General features: G+C 40.6%; 1 protein-coding gene across 3 annotated transcripts in view; it reads right to left on the bottom strand.

Moving 5' to 3' along the window:
• Positions 1-17,757, bottom strand: part of LOC127437188 (myelin regulatory factor-like) — a 58,983-nt gene that overhangs the window by 16,524 nt on the left and 24,702 nt on the right. For 2 of the 3 annotated variants that reach the window (XM_051691951.1, XM_051691953.1), the window contains exons 2-11: positions 10,804-10,894; positions 10,293-10,577; positions 8,336-8,397; positions 7,981-8,203; positions 7,447-7,547; positions 4,795-4,909; positions 2,048-2,243; positions 1,787-1,863; positions 1,570-1,680; positions 70-169 (exon numbers count right to left, since the gene is read on the bottom strand). In XM_051691951.1, coding sequence (XP_051547911.1) covers positions 70-169; positions 1,570-1,680; positions 1,787-1,863; positions 2,048-2,243; positions 4,795-4,909; positions 7,447-7,547; positions 7,981-8,203; positions 8,336-8,397; positions 10,293-10,577; positions 10,804-10,894 — 1,361 coding nt within the window. The remainder of the gene's footprint in view (positions 1-69; positions 170-1,569; positions 1,681-1,786; positions 1,864-2,047; positions 2,244-4,794; positions 4,910-7,446; positions 7,548-7,980; positions 8,204-8,335; positions 8,398-10,292; positions 10,578-10,803; positions 10,895-17,757) is intronic. The other variant, XM_051691952.1, reaches the window with a different exon arrangement.

Raw genomic sequence — 17,757 nt, 5'->3', positions numbered from 1 at the left:
CTGATAATTGACACAAAGAGACAGGCTGTGATTAAATGAGGTCTGTCAGAGAGACATGACCAGACTGACAGCGGTTACCCTGACGATGATCCTCTCGGAGACGTGAGCTGCCACCGTGAAGCTCTGACTGTGACACTGAGCTTGAAGAGCTACAACCAGCATGAAGTACCTACACACACACACACATAGACACAAAATATAGAGTTACTGTAAATGTTATGCATTAATGAAAAGTCAGAGGAGTTGTTTTGTTTTTAAATGAATATTCTGGGTTATTTTGAACTCAAAGTACCACATTTGTGACAAACTGGCAATTACAACTGATGATAAAGTTCACTCATCCCTCAGATTGTAAAAGCGAATGCAAAACGTGTTTACAGAACTATGTTCAAATGGAGACCAAGCAGGAATTATTCTAAAGGGGTTGAAAGCTGAATTGTGAAGCTTACATTTTTGTTAAAGCACATAGTAAAAATAAATTTTTTATTTGAGCTGTAAAGTTGTCTAAGTGGGATGGACTAAGTGTTTGGTAAAAGGCCTATTTTTTATATTTTCAAAGTTTATTTGTGGTGTGGTGCGTTTGTTTGCTAGGTTTTCATTTCTGTACATGAGTTTTAAAAACTGAGGGATGAGTAGAAATTGTTTCCAGTGGTAATCGATTGCATGCTACAGGTGTTGTCAATAGAGCTTAAAGGGTTAGTTCACCTTTATTATTTATTCACCCTCATGATATCCCAGGTGTGTATGACTTTCTTTCTTCACCAGAACACATTTGAAGTAAAACAGAAAAATATCTCAGCTCAGTAGGTCCTTAAAATGCAAGTGAATGGTGATCAGACCTTTTAAGCTCCAAAAAGAACAGACAGTCATCATAAAGGTCAACGATACGACTCCAGTGGTTAAATTAATGTCTTCTAAACATAGTTGGCACGTGAGACACGTAATAACTGATGCACGTGCGACACATCCCAAAGAGCAGCACTGTTTAGAACTGAGTATGAGGAACTCTGTACAGAAGCTTCGTTGGTTTTGGTTTAGATCTGTATTTGTATCTGTTTGTTTACTCACAATGGTGCATTAGTGTGCTTATCCTGGATGTCTCAACTGAGAGAAAAAAGTGAGATTACGTCTGTAAATGTCAACGAGAATTCATCACATGAGAGACCACGTGAACTCAGCGCTCTCGTGAATGCGATTACTGCTGCTGACCGGAAGCGATGGTTTATAGTTCAAAAGTACTTAAATAAAGATCTTTTTTGCACCAAAAGCGATCGTATCACTTTAGAAGACATTAATCTAACAGCTGGAGTCGAATGGATGACGTTTATGCTGACTGTCTGTGATTTTAGGAGCTTCAAAGGGTCTGGTCACCATTCACCTGCATTTTAAGGACCTACTGAGCTGAGATATTTTTCTATTTTTCAAATGTGTTCTGCTGAAGAAAGAAAGTCATACACATCTGGGATGGCATGAGGGTGAGTCATTGATGAGAGAATTTTTTTCATGGGTGAACTATCCCTTTAAGTTGTAAATAACCCTGAATATTCTCTTCAAGATTATATTTCGTACCTTTGGTCGGGGTTCGGCTTGCCTTTCTTCCTCATGTTATTTGCTGTGGTCTCGCTGAAGTGTAGACGACCCACGGTTACCTTGGTAACCTGCTCTGGTGGCAGTGTCACTCTGCAAAACAACGGTCAACATTTACATCACATGACATCTCAAATCCACACCCTTAAAACTGTTCAAATGTAATATTTCACAGAAACTAGTTAAAAAAAAGTCTTACAGCACTGGTTTGAAGGGCCTCTTACTGCGGTCAGACTGCGACTGCTCCACATTAATGGACTGATTCATCGCTTCCAACTGGGACATACACAGATAAAAATTTAATATGTTAAAATAAACAACAGTTACAGTAATAGACATTTTATTAGTGGTAATGGAAGTAGAATTATTAAATGTTAATTATTCCAAGTTCTGGAAATGTTAATCGATTATTTCTGATGCTCTTATATAATTGGGAAAGTGTTGTGGTCATTGGGCTCACCTTGACTCCGTTGAGTTTCAGGTAAAAGCATTCAATCAGCTGCAGTCCCTCGCTGGTCTTCATGTATTTGGGATCTCCCGGCATTCCGATGTACACCGTCACCTGGAAATGGTTCTTCTTCTGACACACAAACGCGTCATCAGCCAAGGAGAAGTTAAAACCTTTATCTGCATCCACTCTATATGTAGGCATTGGACTGGAGAGAGAGAAATTAAAGGTACTTAGTCTATTTTATCCTCAGGACAAAATGTAATATATATTTATATAATTTTTAATATTTAATATTTTTAATATTTAATAATTTATGTGGTTATATTGTCAATGTACTTGAAAAGTGTGACAGTATTTTATTTATTGATTTTTTATTAATTTCCAATAGTGTGCAACAGTCTGGTTCTGGAAAAAAAATCCTACAACTTTATTCCATAGGTGCATACATTTTAAATGATGACTTATTAACCTTTAAAGACAGACCTACCACGAGCGCCGAGGTTGTTAATTGAAGGTATATGCTTTTGTTAATTCAACTTCCGTTTAAAATCACATTTAAGAGCAAAATTTGTGGTGAATAACTACACTACCCATGATCCTGAAGGGAAACAATACACCAATCAGAAAATTGTGTCGAACAATGTGCACCAAAAGTGCTCTGCAGTGACTGGCCACTCCCAGAGTCGCTCTCCCTACACTCTCAAACTGCTGATATATATGAAAATATCTGAAGATTTTGCAATAAATTTAAAATACATTGTTTCTATTTTTATACTAAACAACTTTAAATCAATAGTTTTATATTTTTACATCACTTTCGCAATGCTTCATGGGATTGTAGTTCATTACCTTATTAAAGACGTTAAGTAAACAGCCTTGTACATTTGTCTTATTGTCTGATTTTCAAATGTTTTTTGCTTCAAATTAAACGTTTGTAATGTTGTGATTCACCTCGGAGCTGGTTGGATTGGTTCATGGCTTAGAACTGTATGAAGGATTTTATGAAATCCCTATGGAAGAAATAAATGGGAAAAAATACTTCCAAAAACAAGACAGCAGAAAAGTGGGTGGGCACTTTTGAGTGCAACTGCATAATAATAATGTAGAGCAGAGGAGGGCGGGGCCGGGCTGGAACGACGCACGCCCAGTCCCCAATCAGCCTGATGGGGTGCGTGAGAGATAAAGGAGGCCGGAGACGACAGTTCGAGAGAGAGAGAATTACAGGCAGCTGCCCTGTGTGTGGTTATGTTTGTGTGTTTTTGGTTAAGTTGATCATTAAAATATTATTTATACTGTTAAGTCGGTTCTCGCCTCCTCCTTTCTACTGAACTGTGTTACACTGGTGCCGAAACCCAGGAAGGAGGAGGGATGCCCGTCGCAGAGTCCTCAACACTGCCGTCCACCCAGGGGAGCGCCGCTGCCATCCGTCGGGGGACGGAGTGGCACGACCACCCGGATGCGGGGAAAGGCCGCCATCCGCGAGGCGAGTGGATTGGACTCCCTGACCGCCTGGAGCGATGGAGCCGCTGCCAGGGGCGGAGGAGTGCTCTGCCGTCCCCCAGAAATGCGGAGGGGTCGAGAGAAGACCACCGTCCGCGAGGGGAGGAGGGAAGCGACTCCCCAACTGCCTGGAACGGTAGGGCCGCTGCCAGGGACGGAGGAGTGTCCCCACGGGTTGCCAGGAACGCGGAGGGGCGTTCTGTCCGCTGGGGGTCGGAGGTCTGACTCCGGTCCGCCCGGGGAGGAGCGGCTGCCGTCCACCTGAGAGGGTGGAGGAGTGATCTAGAACCACGCGACGGCGCATCAGAGACCGGTGAGTGAGTTTCTTTTTCTCTTTCTCCTCTCTCTCTCTCTGTCGCTCCATGTTGGCCTTTTCCTCGCTTATTTTTTTTTAATTTATTTTTTTTCCCCTCCTGTATCCTCCCAGGTCGAGGAAGGCGGGGATGACCCGCCAGCAGTCGGGGCTCAAGGCACATCCCCCCACGGAGAGGAGGGGGGGATGTACGTCATGTCGGGGGCTCATCTTTGCCTCAGGAGTGTAGATCGGAGGAGGGCGGGGCCGGGCTGGAACGACGCACGCCCAGTCTCCAATCAGCCTGATGGGGCGCACGAGAGATAAAGGCGGCCAGAGACGACAGTTTGAGAGAGAGAGAATTACAGGCAGCTGCCCTGTGTGTGGTTATGTTTGTGTGTTTTTGGTTAAGTTGATCATTAAAATATTATTTATACTGTTAAGTCGGTTCTCGCCTCCTCCTCTCCACTGAACTGTGTTACAAATAATTATAAAAAATAAAAAAATAGTAATCAAATACATTTGAATCAATGTTTTGATTAGTTTTTCATTTTATTGTAACACTTATAGAACAACCAAAGTAATGAGAAATTGAATAAATGAAAATTATGGAAAGTGTGGAAAATTATTTGCATCACTAAGTCCTGCCACTTCTTCTCAATCATTCTCTCTCTCTCTGTTCATCCTCATTCGTCTCTCTCTCTCTCTCGCCAAATCTCTGCTCTTGCTCTTGCTCTCACTCCTACACACCGCTCACCTCATTGGAATTCACTGGCCTCTACCATTCATCTCTCTCTCTCTCTCTTCTATCACTTTTTAGTACTGCCTGATACCTCCCTATACCCCATTAAATCCACCCCAAACACACATACAGTATACACACTCTCATCCTGAATACATGTCTCATTCTCCTCTCTGTCATAAATCTCAGTACAGAGGTGTATGAGAGCAGGGCAGCACCCACAGTTCTTTTCCACTGCTGTCGTATAACGGAGTCCATTTGTTCTGCTGGTGCGGCTGCCACTTTATGCACTGGTAGTTTGGATCCAGATATGAGTTTTCTGCATCCTGCATCAAACCTGCCAAAACACGAACACAAATGTCATGTAGTGTTTAAAAAGCAATCCGGTTTTGTGCTCCTGTATGTATGTGTAAGATAGTGTTTCCATCTGAATCTACAGCAACACAGGGAAACAATTTTACGGTTTAGCTGTGCTGTGCAATCTGAGTTAAAGTTGATGAGACAGAATTAACGAACAGCAAACAACTTTGTCCTCACCGGTTGCATGCAACAATGAACAGACCTCAGGATGATGGATCTTTTTAGTGATTTGGTCAAACTGATTCACAAAGCACTCTTAATCAAACTCCTTAGTCATCGTCTGAATATTTGGAAGCTTTGTGAGATTTAAATTGGTCTAATTACTGACTTGTTGTTACTATGATAACACAGTTGAAGTAGTTAAAGAATTCATAACTGCAAGGGGGCCTGGGTAGCTCAGCTAGTATTGACGCTGACTATCACCCCCTGGAGTCGTGAGTTCGAATCCAGGCTGTGCTGAGTGACTCCAGCCAGGTCTCCTAAGCAAACAAATTGGCCCGGTTGCTAGGGAGGTTAGAGTCACATGGGGTAACGTCCTCGTGGTCGCGATTAGTGGTTCTCGCTCTCAATGAGGCGTGTGGTAAGTTGTGCGGAGAGTAGCATGAGCCTCCACATGCTGGGAGTCTCTGCGGTATCATGCACAATGAGCCACGTGATAAAATGCGTGGATTGATGGTCTCAGAAGCAGAGGCAACTGAGACTTGTCCTCCGCCACCTGGATTGAGGTCAGTAAGCGCGGGTCTTGAGTAACCGCGGGTATTGAGGTCAGTAAAAGTTGGGCATTGGGATAACCAATGCCCACCTACTAAGTAGTGGGAATTGGTTATCCCAAATTGGGAGAAAAGGGGATAAAAAAATAAAAAATAAATAAAAGAACTGCAAATATAAATGAATGAGTGTGGGGTTGTTGTTGGCCCATTGCAAAAGCAGAATCCTGTAGGTAACAGATCATGTGAGCGAAGCGGAGCGTTATGACAATCCGCTCCAGAACACGCTCCATGCGTGTGCGCTCTGCCCGAAAGCTCACGGCCCAAGCAGACACTCCGCTCAAGTACCACTCACGCTCACCGGTAAAAAAAGTCTGTTCAAATCTCGCTCCGACATTAAATTTCTCTATAGTATACTTGTTTCCAAGCACGTACACAGGGGGGTAGCTACAGTGGCCCGAGCAACTGCCCATTTGCCCACATGGGCTGAGGTGCCCCTCTGGGTGAAATACAGGCTAGGCTATTGGCCGACATTTATTAAATGATCAAATGCTTAATAACGTACACATCTGAAATTATGTGATTGTATTGTTGTGTTTTAGTATATAACATCTAGCTGTTTATTTTGTAATGGTTCACAACAGCTGTTAGATAATCGGGTCTACCAGACCTTCGTTTGTAATCAGTCAAATATTTCTCTGTTAGCACATAGGCCATTGAACATCTTCAAATAATGCCTTAACATTTTTTTCAGTTCTAAATGACATTTATTGCCACTATATCCCGAAGCAGAAATTGAAAGCAACAGGCATTCGATTAAGTGAGATAATTCCACTATGAAATTCTCTATAGAGTCATGAAAGCAGAATGCTGCACCTGCAAATTAGGACACACTGATCTGCAAGATCCTACAAGTTTATTAGTTTAGATGCAGGGATTTTTTGTGTGTTCGCCAGGATTCAAGGAAATATGTTTTACAAAAATACAGTAGGCTATTATTTAGCTTACATATTCAATTGAGGGTGCTCTAACGTTCACAACTCCGCAGAACTGGGCCTGCATCTAGCTGGCAGCTGCACTGACATGATGGCAAAGCAACAAGATACCTTACTATCTACTTATCTATTAATTTATTATCGAATGGTAGTGTATCCTACTAGCTCACCTTTTGCTGCACTGCCATGTTTGCGTAGCTGGCAATGTGACGCATACGATTCCAAAAATAATATTTGCTAATTCTCATAGTCCCTCCACACTCCCTCTCGATTTCCTCATTCTTATAACTTTGATTTATACTTTGCATTTATGTAGGCTAAAAGGTTTGCAACTATACTAAAACAATGTTTGAGCACCATAACCTCAGGCCTATTGCTTATTTTGCAGGTTCCCAAATCAACATATTACAAAGCGCATTCTGGGTTGAGTGAGCGGTGCTGAGTGGCCGGTTGCTAGGGAGGTTAGAGTCACATGTGGTAACCTCCTTGCGGTTGCTATAATGTGGTTAGTTCTCGGTGGGGCGCGTGGTGAGTTGAGCGTGGTTACCGTGGTGGATGGCGTGAAGCCTCCACACGTGCTATGTCTCCGTGGCAATGCGCTCAACAAGCCACGTGATAAAATGCGCAGATTGACGGTCTCAGATGCGGAAGCAACTGGGATTCATCCTCTGCCACCCGGACTGAGGCGAATCACTACGCGACCATGAGGACTTAGAGAGCACTGGGAAATGGGCATTCCAGATTGAAAAAAAAAAAAGTTAGTAACGTTGCTATTTTTTGTTAGTTACTCTAGATGTAAAGTGTGTGTGTACCTGGCTCTTGTTTGATGATGCCCGTGAGAATCTGAGAGTTGAGAGTACTGTTGGGAGAGTCTGAGTGTTTTCTCTTCTTTGCAGGATGAACAGGAATTCCACTGGATAGACACGGACAAGCACTATAAGAACTTTTAAATGATGATGTGGAATTTTGCACTCTTATTCTGATGGTCTTTTTCTCCATATACTCTATTCTACAGTGTCTCTCAACACGGGAAAGAAAAAACAAACAAATTGAATGTCTTTGAAGTATCAATTGGTTCTCCTAGACAGCAGTGAGGTAAGCAAATGGACTTCTCAGTCTTCAAAATTAAATAGAGCAAATCGATTAAAAGTCAGAGATTTCAAAATGAACTCTTCTCATTAAATTCTTCCATGACCAAATTATCTGAGCTGTGCTTTCCTCATTAAATTTCATAGCTCTATACTCAAACTGTACGTCAACAATTGACTCATTTGTGACTAATTTCATTTGCCCTAAGACATTTTAAAATAAACAAGTTGATACTATAACTGATTTTCCTCTCTTACTCTGGTGCTTGTGGATGTTGCAGGAGTTGATGTAGCATCTGACTCTGCTGCATGTCACCGCCCCCACCGCTGGCAGGACCAATTGGATACTGCGTGATCATAGGCTCTGGCTTCAGGTACATGTCCCGGTGCATGCTGGGATAGTGGGGGTGTGTGGGGAGAGGTGGAGGACTGGTCATGTGACACATGTTCTCGGGCGTCATTGTCCTGAGCATGTGCGGATCTGGGACGAAAGAATAAAGAGTCACGAAAACGTTAATTTGTGTAATTGGCTCAATCAGTTTTGGTTCTTCTAGTTTTCTAAATCTGTCTGAAAAATCATACGAGGCACTTTGTTCAGGTGCAGTGAACTTACCGTTGGCTTGCTGGGGGGAATAAGGCTCTGAGCTGGAGTCCGGAGGGGACTCAGGTAGCGTTCTGTAACAACAAGAATAACATAAAAAGTAACTTCTTTTTTTTCTTCACCCGATTTAAAAACAATAACTACATTGTGTTTGTCAGTAAAAAACTGGCCGCCACAATGCTAGGGTGTTGCTACGGAGTTCTGGGTGGTTTGTAGGTGTTTGTTTACTGGTCCAAGCCAAAAGAGTCCACCCTCAAGTCTCTATGATATTCTGGTCCCTAGATATGATTCTGGTCCATCCTTCAATGTAAGTCTATGGGCAGTGCTGGGTTGTAACGTATTATATGTAATATGGATTAGGTAATCAGATTACAAAAATCAGGTACTTGTAATTGGATTTAATTACATTTTAAAATACTCCTAATCGGACTCTAGTTACTTTCTTATGGATTACATGATTACATTTTAATTAGGCAATGGCACTAAATTGTTCATGACATGGAATTTTGTCTATTTTTTCAAATCTTTTACATTTTTCACTCTAAATCAGCCTACCTGCGATATATGTTCAGTAACTCTTCAAGTGTTTTCAGAAGAGAGGGAGAGGGTTGCCAAATTGCAAACAGACCTGATACTTGTTATTAGACAGGTGAAGACAGAGCGGTCTAAATCAGCATTTGACCACTGGATGTACAGAGATAATTTCACATTTAAGGCAACACGGGTAAAAAACATCACTGTGCAATGTAAATTCTGCCTTCCAAAGTTTAATATCCTGTCAACTGCAAAGGATTCAACGTCATATTTAAAGAAGCATTTGAAGATATGTTTTCATGTTTTCTTAACTTTCTTAACTTATCTCCTGACGAATACATTTTAATTATTATTTGAATTATCACTCTGTGTGTAATATAACCATGTGTCGCTACGTGTTTGGAATGGTTTGTCCATCAAATGCATCAAAATGCCCAAATACACATTATTTCATATTCACAATGTAATCCAATTGCATTAGCGCCTTAAAAATAGTTTTGCTTCTGCCCTCGGCTTCAAAATGCACTTTTGCTTTAGCAATAACTTTGAGTCAGTTTTTGTTGATTCTGATCTCTTACCACACATGAATGGCGTTTGTAAAATGGCGACACTGCATGACAACATTTGTGTAACGCGCCCCGGGAACCTGTCCATATTTCTTGAAACTTCCATAAGAAATGCAAGTGACAACAAATAAAAGTGTTAGGTTGGAAGTAATCCAGAAGTAATCCAAAAGTAATCGGATTAGATTTCCCCAAAAATGTAATCTGTGAGATTACTTTACTGATTGCAGTTTTTGTCATGTAATTTGTAATCAGTACCCGATAACAATTCAGAAATAATCTTCCCAGCACAGTCTATGGGATTTTTTGCCTGGGTTTATCATTTATCAAGGAACAAATGGAAGTGTGGTTGCTTAGATTGTTGCAAAAAATGACTGACTCCCGGTTAGAGGTTTGTTGAAATCCATAACCATATGTATGAGTAATAGTAATAGTGATGCTTGTCTTAGGAAACACCACTAAAAATAATCATGTAGTATATTTTCTTGTTTTCACTGGAAAAGACTGTCTCTTACCTACTGCCTCTATTAGGCCAAAATTACTAAACAGCATTACTGATTCATGTGTCTCAGTGCTTATTCACAACTCACCCCTCCGTCTTACTCAGCCTTTACCTGAGTTGTGAAGGTTTATCTGAGGTCATATGGACAACAGAGGCGTGACATATTGATAGGGCGGGGCATGAGGAATGGCAAGCTTCATAGGGGGCGTGGCCACAAGAGGTAACAAAGATAAGAAAAGACGTCCCTCCCTCTGTCAAATGTCTATTTTGAGTTACATTGTTGTTACACGAGTTACAAATCCGATATATTCATCCACACACAAATTCCTCTTCGCGTCACACTTCCTCTCTGATCCCACCTCTCTCTTACCCTGGTGCGTACTGTCCGCGGTTGTCCGATTTGACGTGGGCCTGCTGTTGTTGTTGGGGCGTTTGACTCTGCTGTTGCCCCAGGCAGGGGTAATTGTGTCTGAGGAGGCCCAGTGGGGGTGGAGGTGGGTAGGGGTTCTGGCAGGACTGGGCCAGAGATGGGGCAGCGCCCTGGCGCAGGGGGATGGGGGGGCTCACGCCACACCCTACCCCCCCTGAAGAGGATGCCCCGGCCTGGGGGGAGAGGTACTGGGGACCTGGGGTACTGTGAACCTCTGTGAAACAACTGTAGGGCAAAAAAAAAAAAATCAGATCTTTCCATTCTGCCAAACATTTCTTTTCTGTTTTAAGGAAGAAAGAAAGTTATACGAGTATGGAACAACATGTGGGTGAGTAAATGATGACAGGACTTTAATTTTTGGGTGAACTATCCCTTCAAATGACTTGGTAATAATAGCTGAGTACGGACTGGTACAAACGATGAATGTTTTCAGATAACACAAAGTTCTCACATATCTGTAGTGTCGTCCTCTTTGCTGATGTATTCCTCCAAGATACTGGTGTCAATGTTTGTTGGCTCCAAAGAACTGTTAATATCATGACCTGAAGAGAAAAAGGGAATAAGAATGAGAAAGGTAGAAAGAGAGAGTGAGACAAGAGAGGATTATTATCATTAAGAGCATGTCTTCCTAAACTGTATCTACAGCGATAAAATAACATTTTCATAACATGCAGATCTCTTTGTACAAAACACTTCTTTCATTCAGACTCCAACAAAAGATCTGAAAACATCAGACTTGCAACATTTCAGATAAATTGTTTTTTTTTATAGTCAGATTATTGAGATCTGTTCAGTCTATGATCACAGAAGACAATTAGACACAATATGGATTGTAAAAAAATAAAAAATAAAAATAACCTACAATTAATGTAATTTTCAATATTTAGTAATCTCTTTATTGGCTTCTACTAGGGCTGAAAGTTTATGACAAAAATAATAACTGACAATTACTTCCCTTAATATTGTAATTGCAATTAATTTCAAGTAATAGAATTTACATTAAAATACTTATTTTGGGTGGATCAACTGCATGCCGTTTCTGGTCGACTACACATCCAAAACAAGCTGTTTCTGAATGGCTTTATTTTATTTTATTTTTATTTTCTCCCCTTTTCTCCCCAATTTGGCATGCCCAATTCCCAATGCGCTCTAAGTCCTCGTGGTGGCGTAGTGATTCACCTCAATCCGGGTGGCGGAGGACGAATCTCAGTTGCCTCCACGTCTGAGACCGTCAATCCGCGCATCTTATCACGTGGCTTGTTGAGTGCGTTACCGTGGAGACCTAGCGCGTGTGGAGGCCCACGCTGTTCTTCGCGGCATCCACGCACAACTCACCACGCGCCCCACCGAGAGCGAGAACCACATTATAGCGACCACGAGGAGGTTAACCCAATGTGACTCTACCCACCCTAGCAACCGGGCCAATTAGTGGCTTAGGAAGCCTGACTGGAGTCACTCAGCACGTCCTGGATTTAAAATTGCGACTCCAGGGGTGGTAGTCAGTGTCTTTACTTGCTGAGCTACCCAGGCCCCCTCTGAATGACTTTATTGCTATTTTATCCATCAGTAAATCAAGACTAGTTGCCTAAACTTCACATTGGCCTTAGAAGCATAAAATCAAAGCTATTGTTCAAATTTAAAATAATTTATACATAGAAGCAAGCAACAGAATTGTCTGTGAAAGGTTACAATGTTTAGCTGCTACAAAAATATACTTTACATTTTTTTGATACAACATGAGTAGACATACATGGACTGCTATAGTTGACACTTTTCGCAATAAGTTAATTGTGGCAGCTGTAATTGAAATCTCAATTATTTATTCAATTAATTGTGCAGACCTAGCTTCTACTAAAATGCACATTTCACAATTAACACTATCCATCCTAAATAGTATGACAGTATAGAATTAGTGCATCCTCAAACATAGTATGCTTATAGTAGTATGCTATGTCCACAACCAATTGAACTATAAAATAATAAAAGCTTGTGACCGTTTTCTTTTGATTTTTTTCTAGTTGTAGAAAAATGTAGGGATGGAAATCGTAAAGAATTTAACAATTCCGGTTCTGATTCCTCTTAATAATTCTTGTTCCTTTAGTTCCATTAACAATATTTAAACAGAACAGATTGTTGCAAATGGTGTGTTTACACAGACCTTCCATTCTAACTTACTTCTATTCCTTTGAATATCTCTCCTGACCCCTTTCTCCACCTCTTAACCAAATCTCTCGAAATCTCACCCACATGACCTAATCGCTCCATTGCAAAACCTGCTAAAGGTCACTTGCACCAGAGTTGACTGACCCCGCACACTAAGGCAAACTAAAGTATCTTCTCTTACATAATCATAATATTTCATATAAACTTTATATTGTGATCTAGAACAAATAAATCCTTTGTAGGGTTTTTAAAGTTTGTAAAAACCAAAATATTACTTGAATCTGGTGTGAATCTAGTAGAAAGAAATATATATGAGCAATTGACTTACATGTGCTCACTGAGCATGAGCACATACTATGCTCCATCTAAAATGATTTTAAACAAAAATTTTCTAATTCTTGTATAACTAATTATTATAGCAGGCCTCACATTAAGTAATTGCACTTTAATAAATTTGCTTTAAGATTTAAAATGCAAAAAGGTGATTAAAATGTTTAAAAAAACACTTACATGGTGGCCAGTCACAGCACCTAAAATATACATTTTCCTGTATACATTAATATAAATTTTAACCTAAAATTTTGATGTTGGATAAAAAACCTGTCCATGTTATTTATAAACTAGCCAATTAAATAAACTCAAGCATCCAACTTTACAACAGATCCAGGAACTAAACGAGAGAGCAAGGCAAGTTAACAAAGAAGAGAGAGAAGGATGGAGAAAAGGAGGGGGAATGACTCAGGGTCAGGTGGAGGAAAGGTTGGGCACCCCCAATAAACCCCAGATCTCTCTCTCTTTCTCTCCACTCTCTCTTTGATAGATTAGGCCACTAATGAAGTCGGAATGTGAAGAATTCCAATGTTAGTGTTGGGAAAACTCTCTGGTCCATCTCCCTCCCACAGACTGAGATCTCTTGGGTTCAAATCCAGCCCCATTGGATATCCCAACACAGGCGGCACTATTTACCACAGCATGATGGTTATTATGTGCATTATAACACCAAAAACAGCTGTTCATTTTCTAAGCGATTGGAGGATTTATGTCTGCTGTCCAATAAAACGGGTGAAAAAATCCCAGAAAACCCTTGCAACCGCACAGTAATACACTAGCAACCACCTAAAACACTCTTGCAACAACACAGCAACAAGCTAAAAACCACTCAGAACACCGTAGCCACTGCACAGCAATACTCACTAGCAATCAGCAAGAACAATCTAGCAACAACATGGCAACATACTAAAAACACTCAGAACACCTTTGTAACCGCACAGCAACACCTTAGCATCTACCCAGAACACTCTAGTGACCACACAGCAATATCCTAGCAACCACCCAGAACACCCTAGCAACTGCACGTCAATACCCTTGTTGCCACACAAAACACCCTAGTAACAACGTACAGTAGCATCATGCTAAAAACCACTCAGAACACCCTAGCAACTGCACAGCAATACCCTAGTAGCCACCAAGAACACCCTAGCAACAACATAGCAACATGCTAAAAACCACTCAGTACACCCTAGCTACTGAACAGCAATACCCTTGTAACCACCCAGAACACCCAAGCAACAAAAGGGCAACATACTAAAACTCTTATTTTTGTCAGGATATATATAATAATATTATGGCCTCCTTTCTTTTTTTTTTTTTCTTCAATATTTTCTGGTTTTGACTCATTAGAAATGAAAAAGAACCAAAAAACTTCAAACATAATGACAAAATCATCTATAACACATAAAACATGATCCAAACTAAGCATCCCAAAGCAGAATCAATTTTTCCTAATCAGTTCCACAATTTGTTCACACTGACAAAGATCAGTACAATCAGATGACACCTGATATGCCATCTGACCAGATTCACCTGTGAATAGTAATGGAACATCTCTCTAAGATCTTGTGTACACGTGAGTTTACTCAGATGCTTCCCAAAGGTTATCAGTATAACTCGCACCAGCTGTCAGTAGATGTTTACACCAGGTACTGTAGATACCACTAGTCAAAGCAATCACTTCCCATCAACCACTTGAATAATCTTGATTCATTGCGTTTTACAATGTTCTTTTCCATAACTAAGAAAAAAGGTTTTGAACTCATCATCACACAAATCAGTGGTTTAGGCTTCATGAAGCGCTGGCTGTGTTGAGGGGAAAAACCAACACTGACGTAATGTTTCGATGGGTGCTGCAGTTACGCTTTCTGCGTGGACAGTTTTATGTGTGTGCCAGGAGGGCAGAGAGGAACCGAGGGGGTGACTTTACTAAATAAGATCCAGATGTTTCAATTCTCTTGCGGTAAATCTGCCATGCCAGCACTGATAACGGCTGCAAGAATGACAGGATCAGAGTGGGGGTGAGGACTAGGAGGTGTAGGGTAAAAAGAGAGATGTTCTTGGACAGAGAAAGAGAGAGAACAGGATAATTAAACATACAGGAGAAACAAATGCTCTGTTCTATGTGGTAAAAAAGCTTTGAGAAGTTTTGTAACTGTGAGTTGTATGATTTATGATGTTCAGCTGTTCATTGTTAGGGAAGGTTCTGCAAACGACTTACTGATCACTTTTTTAGACTGCAATTAATTTATTAATGTATTAAATGTTTAATATTTTAAATATATTTAGCTTTTTATACTCATGTTTTTTCTTCTATTTTTTAAGCCTTTCTTTTATTTTTTTTGTAACCAAGCCTATACAAACTAGAGGGAGTCCAATAAAATCGATGTAAAATCTTGAATTGCATAAGGTGCACCCTTGCATCTCTAGATGCAGACTTGATGTTTTTTAGAATCCTAGCCCACACTACCTCCTCCAATACCAAGTTTAAATCTTTCTCCCATAATCTCGAGAGAAGTTGAAGCTCCGTCCCCCAGACTATGAATTAGCAGGGAGTAATACACTGATGCCTCATTACCTTTTCCAAAAGCAGTAATCACAGCTTCCAGAGCATCTACTGCTGTAGGGGGGTGTATACTACTCCCAAAAATAGTACAGAACAGGTGTCACAGCTGTAAACATCTAAAGAACTGAGATCTGGGAATCCCAAAATGTTGAACCATATTTTCAAAGGATCTCAACACTCCACTCTCATATAGGTCACCGAGCGTATTAACCTCCCTCACAATCCACTCTGACCAGCAGAAAGGGGACTTATTAATACATAATTTGGGGTTATGCTTGAGGCAACATTTAAATAAATGTCTGAATTAAACACTCTGGACACTTTTGTCCATACCGAGTGTAAATGCGAGATAACAGGGTGTAATTTATCTTCTCCGATTAGTTTGATAGAAAGGCTTTACAATGGCAAAATAGGGGCAAGAACTTCCTGTTCAATACAAAACCAGGGAGGGTCTCTCTCAGGTGGAAGTGACCAATGAGCAAAATGTCTGAGACCGAATGCATAATAATAAAATAAAATCTTGGTTAGGCCTAACCCACCTTTGTCAATCAGTCTATGTAACTTACTGAAATGTAATCTGGGACATTTACCATTCCAAATGAAGGACTTTGCTATGCTATCAAATTGCTTGAAATAAGAGAGGGGGACATCTATAGGAAGTGACTGTAGCAGGTAGTTGAATTTTGGAATACAATTCATCTTAATAACATTAACTTTCCCAACCATCGATAAATGTAATGAAGTCCACCTGCCCACATCGCTTGAAAACCTTTTTATTAAAGGGTCAAAATTAACTCTAACTAAATCACAAAAATTTGCTGGGAATAAAATACCCAAATATTTAATGCCCTGTTTGGGCCACTGGAAGGCGCCTGGCTGAAAAGCCATTATCGGGCAGTAAGCTGTCAGAGACAAAGCTTCGGATTTAGACCAATTAACTGTATTTAGAAAAGGAATTAATAATTCTGTGGAGGCAAGGCATAGATCTCGTAGGTTCAGAGATGAATAATAAAATATTATCTGTGTAAAGCAGAAGTTTATGTGCCACACTTCCCACCATCACCCATGGAAAATCATCCTCCTTTCTTATCGCGGCTGCTAATGGTTCCAGGGCAAGACAGAACAATAATGGGGAAAGAGGGCAACCCTGCCGGGTGCTCCTATCCAGAGTAAAATAATCTGAAATTAATCCATTTGTTTGTACTGCCACTTACGGGTGTCTATATAGTAACTTAATCCATCCAATAAAAGTATTCCCGAACTCATATATTTCCAAAATCTTAAAAAGATATCTGTATGATCTGTATGTATAAGAGATGTCATAACTTTATTAATCGGTTAGCCAGAATTTTGGACAATATTTTTACGTCTAGCCGGATCAGGGAAATTGGATGGTAACTCTTACACTCACTTGGATCTTTGTCCTTTTTAAGAATCAGACTGATCCGGGCTTGTGTCATGGTTGGAGGAAGCTTTCCATTCTTTAATGATTCTGTATAAATTTCGAACAAAAGTGGAGCCAGTTCTGTAGCATAAGATCTAAAAAATTCAGTGGCAATACCATCTGGCCCCGGAGACTTTCCTGTAGGCAAGGCCTTAATTACCTCGTCAAGCTCCTCCAAGTTTATCTCAGAATTAAGAGAACTTTTTTGCTCATTCGTCAGCTTAGGGAGTTTTAATATCTTCATCACTAGACGAAGATGTTGAACTATAAAGATCAAGATAAAATTCTTTAAAAGCATTATTAATTTCAATGGCTGAGGTAAATATTTCACCACCAGCAGATTTCATTAAGAGAATGGTAGAAAAAGACTCTCTCTGCTTTATATATCTTGCCAAAAGCTTCCCTGCTTTGTCCCCTGACTCAAAGTATGACTGTCTTGCCCTGAATAGCCAAAACTCCACTTTCCGTGACAAAATAGAATTATATCTATATTTCAATCGGGTCAATTCTCTGAGGCCATCAGATGACATACGGCGCTTCAGCTCTGCCTCTGCACTTTTAATATTCCCTTCCAACACCACAAGTTCTTGTGCTTTGGATTTTTTGATGAATGAGGCACACTGTATGATCCGACCCCTAAGAAATGCCTTAAGTGCCTCCCAAGCCACGCCCACAGAGGATACTGAGGACCAGTTGGTCTCCATATAAACATTGATTTCAGCCTTTAACATTTGTTGGAAATCAGGATTTTGCAAAAGGGATACATTAAAGTGCCAACTATATGATTTCTTTTTCTCCATATGTGGCAACACCTCTAAACTCACCAGGGCGTGATCTGAGATCCAATTGAGATCCTAAGATGTTTCCAACTGAGCAGTCCACAACAGATGAAATGAGGGACT

Source organism: Myxocyprinus asiaticus, chromosome 48 (assembly GCF_019703515.2).
Source record: "Myxocyprinus asiaticus isolate MX2 ecotype Aquarium Trade chromosome 48, UBuf_Myxa_2, whole genome shotgun sequence".
NCBI lineage: Eukaryota > Metazoa > Chordata > Actinopteri > Cypriniformes > Catostomidae > Myxocyprinus > Myxocyprinus asiaticus.
Note: the sequence above shows the minus strand (reverse complement) of the source record. Positions and strands in the feature narration are given on the sequence as shown.